Source organism: Centruroides vittatus, unplaced genomic scaffold (assembly GCF_030686945.1).
Source record: "Centruroides vittatus isolate TY-2023 unplaced genomic scaffold, ASM3068694v2 contig_884, whole genome shotgun sequence".
Taxonomy (NCBI): Eukaryota; Metazoa; Arthropoda; class Arachnida; order Scorpiones; family Buthidae; genus Centruroides; species Centruroides vittatus.
Genome location: NW_027122576.1, coordinates 347,226 through 363,281, shown reverse-complemented (window position 1 = coordinate 363,281; position 16,056 = coordinate 347,226). Strand labels below are relative to the sequence as shown.

The 16,056-nt window shown below is 30.5% G+C and overlaps 2 protein-coding genes across 4 annotated transcripts in view; one reads left to right on the top strand and one right to left on the bottom strand.

The window, feature by feature from the left end:
• Positions 1 to 2,978: 2,978 nt before the first annotated feature.
• Positions 2,979 to 13,596, top strand: LOC136983644 (uncharacterized). Of its 2 annotated transcripts, XM_067280446.1 has the most exons (5): positions 2,979 to 3,409; positions 4,228 to 4,415; positions 6,665 to 6,872; positions 12,486 to 13,175; positions 13,260 to 13,596. In XM_067280446.1, exons 3-5 carry the CDS (start codon positions 6,712 to 6,714, stop codon positions 13,327 to 13,329), a joined length of 921 nt encoding a protein of 306 aa, XP_067136547.1. In that variant the 5' UTR covers positions 2,979 to 3,409; positions 4,228 to 4,415; positions 6,665 to 6,711; the 3' UTR covers positions 13,330 to 13,596. The 2 variants fall into 2 exon arrangements, with proteins under 2 accessions (XP_067136547.1, XP_067136546.1); XM_067280445.1 differs by having other exon boundaries at positions 2,980 to 3,409; positions 12,486 to 13,596.
• A 951-nt stretch (positions 13,597 to 14,547) lies between these two features.
• The window catches only part of LOC136983638 (ras guanyl-releasing protein 3-like), a 58,404-nt gene continuing 56,895 nt past the window's right edge, over positions 14,548 to 16,056 (bottom strand). For both annotated transcript variants that reach the window (XM_067280437.1, XM_067280438.1), the window contains exon 18: positions 14,548 to 16,044. In XM_067280437.1, the coding sequence (XP_067136538.1) occupies positions 15,914 to 16,044 (131 nt within the window). In that variant the 3' untranslated portion in view covers positions 14,548 to 15,913. The remainder of the gene's footprint in view (positions 16,045 to 16,056) is intronic.

Genomic DNA, 16,056 nt, shown 5'->3' with positions numbered 1-16,056 from the left:
ACAAAATTATCAAACATTTTGACATAACTAGGATCAAAAATTGATAATGTGTATCGACAAAACATATCTTAATTTGAAAATTGTCACTTGGAGATTGCTTAAGCGATATATCCGACGTTATAATTTATAATATTTGATGGATACAACAAATACAATAAGGCTAAATCTAGAAATATATCAACAACAATGGCTGCCTTGTAATATTTATTATTACAGAAAGTAAAAATAGGGTATTAAAATCGGTAGAAGTTGATTAAACTTTTATCTATCAAATTAGGTCATAAACAAAACAAAAACAGTAGGAAGTTTCTTCTCCGATTTCCAGATTTTTTTAAAATTAATTTTATAATAAAATAATCATAAATTGTTGAAATAGTCCTAGAGAGAAATTAGGCCGTTGGAATATATATAAAATATAATTTCGTTCCATTTACCACCTGTAAATTTTCCTAAATTAGCAGAGAAATGTGTAATGAGTTAAGAAAGGAAACTAGATTTACCTTAAAGGTCAAAGTAGATGTTACCAGACTAATAAGATACGTTAGATAAGATGAGACCGATGAAAGGAAAACCTCTGTAAAATCTTGTCCTAGTTCTCACAATTGACATTGTTCCTCAATAGTGACATTGTAAGCAATTTACGGCCAAAGAATATCTTTAACTTTATGTATACAGCAAAACCTGTCTAAAACGGAAACCTACCAGACCGAAAAAATATTCGGCACCGTGCGATTCTGGTTTACACAGGTTTTATTGTATATACACCCAAGTATAAACAATAAAACCTGGCACATACCCAATCGAAGTAATGCATTTTCGAAATTTAAACTTAAAATTCTTTCCTTTTTTAAATATAGTAAAACCTGTGTAAACCGGAATTGCACTGTACCGAATATTTTTCCGGTTTGGCAGGTTTCCGTTTTGGACAGGTTTTACTGTATTCGGTCATCCGTATCCAAACTGGTACGGTGTTCTTGAAGAAAAACAAGAATAAATAAACAAATTTTAAATGTTTTTTAAAAGATTGTATTATCTTTTAACGCGATTTTATGCTTTTACTAAGAAAAAAAAAACACGATAATAATTAATATTAATGTGAAAGTACGTTTGTCTGAAATTCGGTCGTTTACCCTCAATACAAAAAAAAATCAGGACATTAACTAAACAAGGGAAATTTGCAGAGGACTAGTTTCTCTTCGTCTAGCTGATGATATTTCTATTATTAGATGAACCTTTTTTTATAATGTTAATTGAGTTGTGAAAAAGTAGAATTGAGTCATTTTTTTAGAATATAAAATTAATGCAAAAAGGGAAATTTTAAGCGGCAAAACAGTGATTTTAAAACAAAAAAAAGGTCTCAATTTTATTTTTTATTCAAGTTTATTTTCTATAAAATTTCCATTTTATTTTTTCAATTTTCAATTTAATTAAATTTCCCATTTTATTTTTTCATTTTCCAATTTTCTATAAAATTTCAAATATCAACAAAATAATGTCTTGAAATGTGTATTTTATATGATTTATGATTCACATCTGTGTCTATAAAAAGTACAGGAATGATTTTTTTATTGGTAAAATTCTATCTTGCAGATAAACGATATGCTATGTGTTATATATCTGATAAAAACAATGTTTAAATAAAAAATTATAGCTATAAAAATAATTTTATGTAATATAATCATTTAAACAAAGTAAAAATTATATCCAACAAAACGGTGCCATAACAAAATTGTATAGAAACATCTATTATAAAAAATGGACGATTCTGAATAAGGAATTTTATTTTAATAAATGTAGAATTACATGTATAAAATAAATAAATAAATACAGTAAAACCTATGTAAACCAGAATCGAACGGTACCAAATTTATTTGGCAGGTTTCCGTTTTATTCAGGTTCCGTTTTAGACAGGTTTTGTATGTAATTTTATCTGTAGATTGTAAGATAACACTGTAAACCTATATATATAAGTATAATTCTGCGCATATATTTTGTAATATATTTAGTGCAAAATTTTTTGCAAAACATTCTAAACAGGGACAGGTAAACTTTCCTTAAAAAATAAACTGTCTAAACAACTCTTATATAGAGAAAAATTTGTAAATATTCAAAGTATATTTTTGCAAGCGAAATTCAGTGTTGCAGGTAGATATAACACATGTAGAGAATTACAACTGTAAAAATATTTTATACCGAAGATCTGTAGTGTAACTATATAATTACACATTGTTATATTTTCTACATATGTTTACAGTGGCCCAAAGTTAGTTAACCAGTTTTTACAGACAACTCGGCGATATTTGCAAGAAAGTCGGCAATTTGTGAAAGTGTGTCAAAGTGTCGTAATTTGCATAAATTAATAACTTTTACGTCTACAATGTTCGTAAATTTCACAAAATTTTCATAATTTTAACGAGTTTTAAATAAAATAAAACAGATATCTATTACCTAAATATTGTGAAATTATTTCTGTGGTATGCGGTAGAGTAAAGGGCCCGAGAGAATGTTGAACTGAGGCCCAGTTTTGCCCAGATAATTTGTATCCGCTGCCTTTCTCTCTCAAGTCCAGAGGGCCTAAAAACCTAATAAATCATCATACCCGCTGCCCCCGTCTCTTGGCATCCCTATATTTAGATAATTTACTTGATAAATTTAACAGTTTAAAACCGGGTCGTTTTTGCACACTTAAACTGAAAGAATGCGCACTTTTAAACACTTAAAACCGCAAAAAACCCCGACATAAAACAAATAATTTAAGTTCCATCTGGTACCTCGCTACAGAATTTTTATCGTTTCATAAAACAGAAGGGCCTCAAGAGGCACCGATTTTCATTTCCTTATTTCCTGAAACTATTCCTTTTTTTAAAATTTATTTTATTCATTTTAAATTCTTTTAAAGCTTACAAGAAAAATAACAATAGCGAATGCGTTTTAAAAATTAAATAATAATAACTGTAATAATTAATTAATATTATTAGTAGTAGTAGTAGTAAGAAAAGCGAAAGATAATTTCGATTAAAATCTTTTTATAAGGATGAGTTCAAAACAAAAGAAAATTTGTAGGAAAATGAATGACGTCACGTCTTGTCAAAAAATGAAAGAAATTACCTTTCCGTTCTGTCAGATGGCGCCTTTATACGTCGACCAATCAGAAGTCTCGCTCGGACGAAACTGGGCCACTGGGGGTAACGGCATTTGAGACGTGACGGTTGAAATTGCCAGTTGCTTTGACATTGCTTGTTCAATTCGAACCATTTAAAAACTCCTCTTGTTAATCTCTTGGAATAATAACTGACGATAATATATTAACAAAACTTCATATTTTCGACCAAGAAAATAACTAATTAACGAAGTTCGTCCATTTCTTAGCAGTGCCATCTGTCTGCTATCGCTACGTATTTTAAAACAGGTAAAAATTTTATTTTTTATTATTACTTTTTAAAATTTAAATTAACCTTTTTAAAAATTTTTATCCATTAAAAAAAATTTATAATTTATAAACGCTTTCGGGTTTTTATTCCACACTTATATTTATTTAAAAAAAACACCCTAATGCCCGAAAAAAAATATATTATTGCCAAGAAAATTTTAATAGATGAAAAGATCTTTATAAAATTTTATGTAATAAATCGGAAGGAATTTTTTTAAATTTAATCTTTAAAAACATAAAATTTTATATACGAAAAGCGCGTCATTGAACGAATATCGAAGATCTCAAAGACCCATTTTATCAAACGTCAATATAAAAGCAGGTTGAGTTCAGTGATCCATGAAAAGTCATGAAGATATTTCTAAACTTTTTATATGTGTATATATATGTGTATAATATTATATATATATATATATATATATATATATTATATATAATATTATTACTAACCTGTTTCCAACGTTTATCCAACCTTGCAATTATCCATTGATCATAATTGAAAGAATGCCATTAAGCACTGGACTCGGCACGTTATAAAAAATAATGCATAAATAAATAAATAACGGCGATGCTTTAAATGCCTGTATAATTATTTAACGCTTTATAATGCGAATTTAAATATTAATTTACGTTATTAAGTAATTTATATATACATATTTTTTTTATTTTTAATTTGGCGGGAATTTTTTAAATAGTGAAAAGTAAACAGCGCCTCTACAATTTTTTTCTTTTTCCTAATTTTTTAAAATATATTTATGTATTTGAAGGTTTATTAATTAAAATTATTTATGTTTCAGATATTATTAATTTTTTTAATTAAAAAAATATGACTTTTTAACGCAATAGTTTTTATTATTGCTTAAAAATGTCTGTCACGTGACCAAACAGCGACCCTAGCAGACGATCAGAGTTGTAGGTCGTCCTCGGATGTGCAAACCGGATGCGAATTTGCGACTACTTACCTAATTCCTGTTCCTATTTTTCGGTGAGTTTTTCTTCTTCTTCTTTCATATTAATCCGCAAACCTTCGTAATTTAGTAATTTGAACCTTAGAAAATGCGAGAATCGTCCCCCCGCGTTAAAATTACAAATTTTAAAATGCGAGCAGACGATCTTCGTCCCTTGATGACGTAGTTTCGGGTAATTGTTACGTAATTTTTAAAGTTATTTGAATTTTTTTTTATTTTTTTAAAACGAGACGAGCGAATTTATCACGATCACTACGTTACTTATTTTTTCCCCGTCTTCTACAACGGTTTCATTCATATTTCCTGAATGACTGTGCCATTGACCTTATGTTTGGTTACCTAGGTCATTTCCGCCTGTTCCACTTGGCGGCGGGCGGTTCGCTGGTCACATGGTTAGTAAGCACGTGGTTCAGAAAGTCAGCAAAAGAGTGGAATTTCGGTATTCCTTCTCGCTTAAAAAAAAGGGTTTCTCGTGTAAATAATCGGATATTTTTCTCGCTCGGGAGTTACGGTGCGAGAAAAATGCCACTCGTCCGGTTCTTTACGAGGTAGAATCGAGAGGACAAACGAGGGCGCTTACACCTCTGGGATCAGTAAAAAATCCCAAATTACCTAAATTGTAATCGATTTTACGATTTTAGTTTGGGGAATTAATAAAACTAAATTCAGACATGTAATGTAACCGTCGACCCTTTGTCTATCTTTTAAGATAGACAAAGGGTCGACGGTTACATTACATGAAAAACTCGAAAATTGAGTAATCAAAGAAAAATGTATTAATGATGTAATTATTTGTCTCCGAGCTTTGTCCTCCTTGGAAAATAATAACTCGATTATCCGGGATTATAAAGGTTTTTATTGTAGATAAAATTTCCTTCGATTTCACCGAAATTTGTTATTAGAAAAAGGCCAGTGTTTTAAACAGTAAATTTTGTGAATTATAAAATTTATTATTTTTTTATTAAATAGATTCTAATTAAATTAAGTTTATTAAAACATAATCTTATTTGAAAAGCCGGAACTTTTCATATTGTTAGTTGTTTACTCCCCGTGTAGAATTAACACGAAGAAATATTTGCCTAGTGGGCGTAATTTTACATTATAAAGTAATATTACAAGTTCCTGCTGATGAATATTTATTCACGCAGATTCCATGCATGATCAAAAGTTCTTAAATGGTGTACGAAATGATTAATTTTAAATATATCAAATGTTCTTTTTGACCAGATTTGTTTTTTTTTTTTTTTAATATATTGTCAATTAGACAAATTATAAGATATATTAATTATACGCTCGGCTTTAAATTTTTCTAGTTAAAAACAATAGCAAAAGTTGACTTTTACGAAATTATTTATTTGTTTTTTTATTAAGGAAATCTGAAATTTCTATTCCTTAGAACAAGAATGTGCAGACTATTGTAAAATGCGAGCCCCTAACAACTAAAATAACAAACCAAAAAATAAAACACCAGCCTTGATACTAATTATTACAATAATTACAAATAATGTATTATTATTAGAAAATGCCAACGTATTGTACAAGAAATAATCATTATAAAATATTATTTTAATGTGAAATCATGTAAATTTGTGCAGATTGTGAACAGCAGGCAAATAAAAAAAAAACATCGCAAAATTTGAAACCATACAAGTCACTCCAAAATTCGCTCATGGTCCATCGATGGATCGCGATCCACAGCCTTAGAGACTATATTCAAGATCTATATTCGTTTATTTAATAAATTTAATCACTCTAGCTTCCAATTAATACGCTTTCACAATTGTTTCGAAACATATTTATGCTACTTGATTAAAATAAACATTTCAAAGATATAAAATACTCAATAAATTTATGCTTTGCTTCATAAATTTGGTTAGTTTAGCATCAAAAGTTTTCTTTAGAAAGCTAAATAAAGCTTGTATATCGGGTCACATAATGCTAATATATACAGTTCCATAACCATAATAGCAATAAATTGATTAGTTCAATGATAAGTATGCACGACCTCAGTTCATTGGTTGGTCTGCTATTTAAATTGCCTTAGTTTTATTTATAAAGTCCCTTTATGTATATTTTCTGTTATAATGGTTTCATTTTAAACTTGTTATAAACGAGTTGCTTAAACATAATCATATTTAAAGAAAGAAAAAGAAGAAAAATAATTTTCGAAACAATGGTTTCATTACATTTTTATTTCCTCATATTGAAATTCCTTTATTTATATGAAATATTTTAATTCAAAATTATTTCATTTTTATATTTTTAGATTTCAATATGAAGATTGATAGCCGTAAACAGAATTAATTTTTCGTCATGAAGGAACCAGAACCGAATCATCAATCTCAGTTAAAATTATTGAAAAAAGGAGCATTTATCTTTGGCGACAGTAAAAATCCTCCGGATCAGCCACCGCCTTGGTTGGATAAAGAGAGATTCTATCGTGCAAGGGTTATATTTAAAAAATATTTTTTCAGGTAAAATCTTTTCTGATTACAATTTTAATACAAGTTTCCTATAACATATATTTTTAATTAAAAGTAAATCTTATTTAGTATTAAAGTTATAGTTAAGCTATATAAAATTAAGCTATAAGCAAAACCGATTCAGTAATATAATATATATACACTGTATATATTATATTTCTACTAAGTTTATTATTTTAACTGTTTAAATTTTTGATAAGATTTCAAAATAGTGTAAGATTTATCCGATAATTAATTTTCTTGACTGAAAAAATTAAGATTTATTTTGTTATTTTTACTTCTTTCAACAAATTCTTCTCAAAGAAGTGTAACTTAATGGTGATATTGTTAATGAATATACAATGTTTGTGTGTATTGTTTATAAGCAAAATATAAAAGAAATATATTTATTGTAAAAGAAGTTTAACTTTAGCAAAAAAAATATAGAGAAAATCTCTTTTATGTCTTTCGAATTAAGAAATGTCTAAAAGTTTATTTCAAATGTAATATTTTGTAAAAATTTTGAAAATTACATTGCAAATTTATTAATTTTGTCAATAAGTGAATAATAATATTCATTTGAATAGAAGAATTGGAAAGAAGATCGGGTAAATTTTATTCAAAAACTGAAATTTTACAATCCGTGTACCTACTTGTTTATTTTTTGGTTCATCGGTTTCGAATCCCCTTCACAAACAGTACGGTACGCCTAAATTAAGTGTAGCGGAAAACAAAAATCCGGAAAAGATATAAAAAAGATAAAGTTTTGGTGATTATCATCTAGTTTTAAGTATATATTTAAATATAAAACATTTTTGCTAGATGAAATTGTCACATATCAAGAGATTAATGTCGATAAACGTTAAAAATATCCCGAATTTCGTTACTAGTTTCATCGAATTTCTTAATTTTAAGTTAGAAGATAAAATTACCCAACTGACGTTTTTACTCGCTGCATACTCGAAATGTTAACTCGTTCAAACCAGAAATTTATTAGGGTTATTAAATAGAACAACGGTAGTTGGCCATCGTTGCATGCTTCCATGTTACTATACCTCGACTGAATGTTACTCTATCTCGAAATGATTCCCGTGTATTTATCTCCGGAAGAGATTTAATTAAGCCATGATAGTTTATGAAAAACAAGTTCTACGGGTAACGTCTATTTTTCCTCCACCTTTCTTTTTTTTATAATACAGTATTAGGCTATTTGCATAAAGAAAAAAACTTAATCCAGTCAGTCTGTCAATATTAAGAAAGAAGCGTGAAAGACTTGAAAAATTAGTATAGGCCTATTTGGTCGAGGCCATGGGCATTCGCAGAAACTTTTCCAGGGGGGGGGCAAAGCTTGAAGACAAATAATTACACCAATTTAATTATTTAATTATTATTTTTAGTCACAAGTAGATTATAGAACATAGTATTGCATCGAAGGTTACGCACTCGACCATGGTTGTAATCTTACACCCATGGTCGAAGGATGTGAGGTTATATATATTTCAATCACTTTTATAATTAAATTGTGGAATGTTTTACAGGCTTTCAAGCAAATGCCCTTTTTGCCCACTCTGCTGTAGAACCAGCTGTAAGTTGACAATTACTGGCGTGTCCAGGATTTTGAGAATATGGGTGCTACTCGAGGCAGATTCGGAGGGACCGAAGTACAGTACCTTCCCCTCTTCATTTTTCGGAGGATGTTACTCAGTTACCTTAGAATTACTTTAGACCCAATTGCGGTCTTGTGATACACGTTATTATATTTATTTTTATTTTTAAAGTAACGAAACTGCAGCGCCATAAACTGTCTGGGATAAGCCTCCATATTAATAATTCTAACAATTTTGTAGAATTGTTTCGTTTTATATAAGATGCGGTTTAACAAAAAGAGAGTAACAGATAGAAATAACGTTGGCGATTATACTTAGCAATTAACTTGGATATAATTTGAATAATTCATGGCGAAACGCTACGTCAAAATACACCGCAAATTATAATGTTACTTTTGTCATCTATCTGCCTCGTTAAGGTAACGAATCGTGTTACCGTTATGTCTCTTTTAGAACGACAAGAGTGGTCAAACTGGTTAATTAAATAGCAAAAATAACCATAATAATAATTGTTTAAAGATTATACACCTGCCTTACACAGAGGCCTACGTAGGGAAAATAGTAGCTCGATTGTTTTTTTTTTTCCCCTGTGTGTAAAGCGGCCCACATAGCCGAAACTTGCTGGAATCCCCGATAGGTCAATCTATCCACGCTTATATAAACGTATGTAAATTCTGAATTTTAATGAGTTATTTTTACTCAAGGGGTTCCAGACAAAAAAGTCGCATAGTGTAGAGTATCCGTGTCAATGGAATCTAATGGATTGTATATTGTATCGGTTCCGGATTCGTTGATGTGACTTAATTTTATAGAGAATTAATTAATTATCAAAAACTTAAGAAATTTAATCTTTGGCCGACGTGACAGATTGACAGATTTTTTAAAGTAAAGTTTTTGAAGCAAATTCGAGTTTTTAAAGGTAATTCAAAGATAAATTCATCAAAATATCTTCGAAAATTGTTTCCAATTATTGTGCTTCGTCTTTGAAATCATGTCTTGCTAGTGGCGCATTATCTTCTGGGCAATAGGGCAAATGCCTGTGGCCTCCAACAGGCTGTCCCAAACTAATCTCTTATAAGAGAACATTTCCTCCAAAAAATTTCGTGGGGAAAAAATGTCTGAAGTCAATCCCGTACACGGGGGCCCCGTGAAGTATAACGTATTGATAAACAATACAGTGGCACGTTTTTTTCACTAAATCGAATGAATAAAATTTGAAGCATCATTAGCATGGCCAATATTCAATTTATTTCCATGACTTCGTTTAAACATGCGAAGATTAACTTCGAATAGTTGCCTTTCAACAGTTAAATTTACAGTCTAATATAAAAAACCACGAACCTGAATTTCGTATAACGAAAGCTCTCGGTGGACTTATTTAAAAACTTTAATGATTTCAATTTATTTCGTTTTTAATAAAATCGAATTACGTATAATTTTATGAATTGCCATTTTGAATTTAAACAGAAAATCATTAGACCAGAAATTACGAATAAATTTCCATCATTTTCCCCCCTTCTTTTTCAGTGAAATTCGTGAGTAGCAAACACTACAAATGCACTTTACTAGCACAGGCGTTCTGATAGTTTGTGTGTCCGCGCGTTGTACAAGGCCATAATCATCCATACAGAAAGGTCTCGGAGACCTCTCTACTGTTTCCTGCGGAAGACACGTACATTTTTAAAAACGTCATTAGTGCGAGCGTGTACCGACTAACTTGTTTCCTGAAGCGTACAAACAAACAAAAATAATTCCCGAAAAACTGTGCTAAGGGGATTTTTCTATAATTTGAAATTTCGTTTTGGTCTTCCTCCCTGAAAAAAGTATCCATTAAGATGAAAGATTATTTTCTGGTATTCAACTTTAATGGAGTCATCAGGTTAAGTCTATCGCTTTACTTAAATTATATAATTATAATAAGCTGTAAACTGCTTCTAGATATGGATATTTTGGACTTACTGGTACCAAGAAACGTAAAGGTTTATCTATAATTTTGTGTGAGCGCTCGTTTAAAAGTATTAAATATTAGTTAAAATTCTAATTAAAAATTCAAAAATGTGATTGCATTTATCACGATAAACCGATTCAGATTGGATTAATTTTTATCCAATTTTTACAGGAATTGCTCAACAGCATTTGGTGATCGCCCCTCCCTATTCAACAAATTTTAAAATGAATGTAAAAACAAAGAAGAATAAATTATAAAAAAATATTAGAATATTTTTAAAAATTTTATAATTTATTATCACATTAAAAGCAGTCTGGGATTGAGCTCAATCGGTGGCGGTTTTAGGAATATGCTAAGAATTGAGGCCTCTAATCGCCCAAATACTAGGTCTAATTCTAGTTTAGAGCTCGATTTCATTACACGCGGAGATTATTACGAATTACCTCGTACTGTTCAATTAAGCTTAAGTTAAAAGTCTTTTGTTACGTAGGTAACACAGATACGATTTTTTAAGAAAAAATCCAGCAATGAGTTGCGTAACTTCCCCGGCAAGAGTTGAAAGTTGTGTATAGCGCCATCTGTTACGAGATTTTATTTAAAAAGTTATTATTATTATAAAATGGCAAAAAGCTTAATTTCGAGGGCATAAAAAATTGTAAATGCTAATAAACGAATAGAATCTTCATTACGTCCGTCCCCACTCGAAATAACGACTTAAGATCTTTAACCACCAAAATTTAATAGCATCAATGCCCCTAATATTAACACAAACTTCCCTGCAAAATTTTAGAAATATTCGACAAAAGGCACAGGTGTTATTAAGCTTCAAAATAGGTGAATAAAATCGTGCTCCTCCCACACACACCAACATCCATACGTGCAAACCCCAAATTTTTTTTTTTTTTTTGAACAAGTGAAATGCGTAGAATGATTCTTTATTAATAATAAAAAGCAGAATTAAATATTTTGTTAATAAAAATAACAACGATTTTATAGGAATAGGAACCACTAAGGGGTGTTAAGTTTTCTCCCTTTCAGGATAGACTTTCTAAGCTCTGGGGAAAATGTGTAATTTGTTATCGTGTGAAATCCTTACTCTTCCGAGAGAGAGAGAGAGAGAGAGAGAGTAAATGATTGAATCGATGGTACGAGGTAACGCAACACGTGGACTATCTGCCAAAAGGGGAGTGCCTCATCTCACGAGTTAGTGCTCTCCGAGCGAAAAGAGGTCTATGACCCAATCGGAAACGTTCTGATAAAAAACGGTGGGTGCGCCTCCCGGAAGGACTTTCATGGGAAACTGGCCCCCTATTTTAGGCGTTAGGCGCGCGAAGAAGAAAAACGGAAAACTCCACGCCACCGACTATCAGTTTTCGGTGGTTTTAGAGGGTGACGAGAGGTTAACCCTCTCCCTCCCTTCCAGTGTGAATGTCATTTATGGACAGCACCTAAAGAGACGACTATATTTGAATTCAAATTTCCACCAATATCCTATCCAATGACCAAGAGCGTCCATAGAAAATTTTTCGGGGAGCAAAGTTTGGAGATAGATAAGTTTATAGATTATAGAAGAGTGTTGCATCAATACAAAAAGACAGACAAAGCGTCCTACGGTCGAAGGTGTAAGGTTACGTATCTCGATCACTCACGATTATAATCTGGAATTTTTTACTCGATCCCAGAGAGGGGGAAAGTGTCTCGTTTGCCCCCTCTGTGGACACCCGTGGCAATGACATAGAAGAGAAATAGCAATATTTTTAATTCGAAATTGTAATAATCTACGAAGTAATTGTCCTTTTATTTTACAGTTTCTAGCCTTAAAGTAGTTAAATTGTTATTATTCAGAACCGTAAATAATAATTAAGAAATATATATTTTTTAAATTTAAATTTTCATTGAGATATTAAGAATTTAGATTAACTAACTTGATTTTTAATTTTATTTATAAACAAATAAATTTAAATAGTTTTAGTGCACACGGCCTATTCACACCGGCGCGGGCATTAAAAATTGATTTATTTAAGAGCAATTCTTATACGTTTGTTTTATTTTCTTATATATATTTGGCAGCATCTTCTTCATTCATCTGTCGGGGCTCATGTTGACCATTCATTTACCTTCGATGCTACCTCCTTTGTTGGCAACGGGAAAATCTGCTAATCTAATGTGCTTATTTCAACGTTATCTCAGCACCATGTTGCACATCAGAAGATGGTACGAGGGAGACGTGTGGAACCCCGAAGATCCGGCTCACAAGTCCATCATCACGGTTAGAAAAATGCATAAGAGGGTGGCGGACAGATTAAACGATTCCAAAGAACACGGCGCCTGCCCCCTTTCCAAGAAGGACGTGGTTTACGTTTCTCAATACGACATGGCCATAGCTCAGTTTGCCTTCATCGGTTTGGCCGTACTCTATCCGACGACGGTGGGCATCACGTGCTCCAAGGAGGATCTGGAATGCCTGATACACTTCTGGAGAGGCGTGGGGTATTTATTGGGCATGGAGGATCGCTTCAATCTATGCCAAGGCACCTACGAAGAAACCACTAATCTGTGTCGAGAAATACTGGAAGAGGTGGTCAAACCCGCCATCAAATCGTCACCCAAAGAGACTACTCAGATGAGTAGAAACGTGGTCAAAGCTTTAAACAGTTTTATTATATTTTTGAGTTGGGAAGCTATGGCCAAATTCTGGTTTCAGATCATCGATTTGCCCACGGACTTTGCCATGGCCGTGATGGAAAAAACCGGTTTCTGGTTGATGTGGATTACTTTTCGTTATATTCTGCGCGTTGTGTACTTTCACGTTTTTTTTAATTTTTTACTACGTTTTACTCTCAGGTACGTCGTCGTCAGGAAATTGCAGTTCGAAAACTACCTCCGTAAATACATTAGTCCAGCTCAAGTTTGATCGTTGTGCGGAACGTATCTGTATTAATTTGGTGTAAAAATATAAGATTTTTAAATTTCACGTTAAAAAATAATTAACGAACTTAAAAGACGAACTTTCCCACCAGTCAAAAGAACAATGACGTTTTTCAGGATTAATTTATCAGACGTTTTTCTCTATGCCCGTGTATTTTTTAAATAATACACACAATTTCACAAGTATATTTAATTTTATATAATTTTTTAATTGTGCTAGTTAATTTTAATAATAAAAAAATCTAATGATTGATTCATTGTGGTGAAAATTTATATTTTATATTTACATAAATTCATGAGAAATTTATTTTCTAGGTTTGTAAATGAGAATTTTGACAGGCAAGTTTACAAAATAAATTGTAGAGAATCACACTCAAAACATTTAAGAAGCTAGCTCCTTAAATATTTCGGGTAGGTTTTAATATTTTTTGTAAACTTATGAAGCCATTTTGTATATTCATGGTGGAGAATCATAATAATTTGGAGATTCAAGTTTTAATTAACCAGAATCATTCTATAAAATGCAGACAATTTGGACATAAGAGATAAGATTTTCATCTTTATATTCACTAAAATAATAATAATAATTTAAATTTATTTATTTTTTTTCTAATTTATTGAAATCAATTCCTTATATCACAGAATGAATGATACATTTTTACATCACAATAATTCAAATTATATCTTTACACACACACACATGCACACACACATTTATATATATATATATGTATTTATATATTATAAATAATAATAATAAATATTATTATTTATTATTATCATCACATATAAATCAATCTATGACTAAATCTGAGATGGAATATACAGTAATAATTATGAACTGATTTCACTAACATTTACAGTTATACAAATGAAAAACCTAATATACTAAAACTAATTTATAGCAAGAATTATTATTAATACATAATTATATAACAATCATGTATATGATATATATGGAAAGATTACAAGAGATTTTATTTAAAATTGTTTCTTTTTTCTTTTTTTGAATTAACATTGACAAATTAAAATAGATGAAATGAAGCAATGCTTTATATGTGTATGAATTTTTTGTTTTCGCTTAAGTGGTGTAGCTTTTTGAGGTGCAGACGAATCGGTTTGCGAAGACGCCGCTCGGCTTTTTATGCTCATTCTCGCAGCCCTCAAATTCAGCCACATCGCTACTTTGATGCAGTTTTCACAGTTTACTAGTAAAAAATGTACACGACGCTTAATAAAAATTTCCTTATCGTTTAACCGCTACGAAATATTCATATATAAATCTATTAATAAACTATTTGAATCTTAAATGTTCTGTTCGAGCATTAACATTTATTCAAACGTCCAAATAACAAATATTGTACCGAGACAAATAGTACGTGCTCCGTTTTATTTTATTACATTTATTTAATCACGGTAAGCCTAGTACAAAAATTTTTTTCACTGCATGACCATCAAAACGAAATAACCAGCATTCCTTAGTGATTAAGTACATGCGCTTGCGTAACTTAAAAGTGGAAGTCAATATATACAAATGAATTTCTCTTATTACTGTTATTGTTATTTTTTTTATTCTCTGACCGCAATAGGAAATATATCAAAAAAGCATCGTCAACCCGTAATCAACTGGAAATAATATGATGAAAATAGCACCACGATTTTCGTTTCGTCCCAAACTTATTGTCGACACACGATTTACAAGTGACAATAATATTTTTTTTTTACATTTTTAAATTTTATAGATATAAAATACTTGGTCCATATCTATATCAAACAATTTAAACTGTACATGTGCATAAATTTATGGTAAAAATTTTCAATTAAAGTACTTCAAACTTTGTATTCTCATAGACCAATTCATTTAATTATTGGTCCCACTGTATATATATATTATTTAAATATATAAAAACCCAAGAATTTGTCACTTTTGTCTATACATACGCTATGTGGAATTATTTACCACATCTAATGGAAATTGGTTCATTTAACCAATTCAAGTGACTAGATGGGATAATAAAATGAGTATATCTAATCTCAGATTAGAATTTACAAAATAAAATCAAATTCATAAGAATTTTTAACCAATATAAAATACTTTTTTCTTTTAAATAAGATTGCTTAAATTATTAAAATACATACATATATATTATATATATATATATATATAGAAAAAGAAAATCACAAATATTATCTACCTCGTATACAGTATATAATACTGTATGTATCGAATATATTTTATTGGATATTTTGTTGCGGCGACGGACTTTCGCAACAAATATATACACAATGATTTTTCATTTTATCGTAAAACCAATTTGTTTTTAGTTTTTATAATCCAAATGCATTGTACTAAATTTAAGGAAAATGCACCTTTCATACACTTTTCTTAAAACTTTAATCTTGCTTTTTAAATACGTGAAAAATGTTTCAAACAATATTAGCAGAAGGAATATCTGTTGGGTGTTTTTTGTTTGTTTTTTCCCGGCCGATGACTAGTTTATGATTAAAATGTACTTAATAATAATGATGAAGCTAAAATGCACAGAAACTATCGATGGATATATATCTTCTCAGGAGTTCGGTTGCGTCACCAGATTCGACTGCGCATGCCCGTTCCCCATCGGCGATTTCGGAGAATATACATCTTTCCGACATCTGCACTTGGATGACGATATAGACAGATCTCTGGAAACTGACATAGCTGGAATGGAAA

What these genes read in the sequence shown, in the direction of transcription:
- LOC136983644 (XM_067280445.1), top strand. Translation starts at nt 6,712, where the DNA reads ATGAAGGAACCAGAACCGAATCATCAATCTCAGTTAAAATTATTGAAA. An exon ending in TTTAAAAAATATTTTTTCAG is followed by an intron (nt 6,873 to 12,485) that starts GTAAAATCTTTT and finishes TATATTTGGCAG; the next exon opens with CATCTTCTTCATTCATCTGT.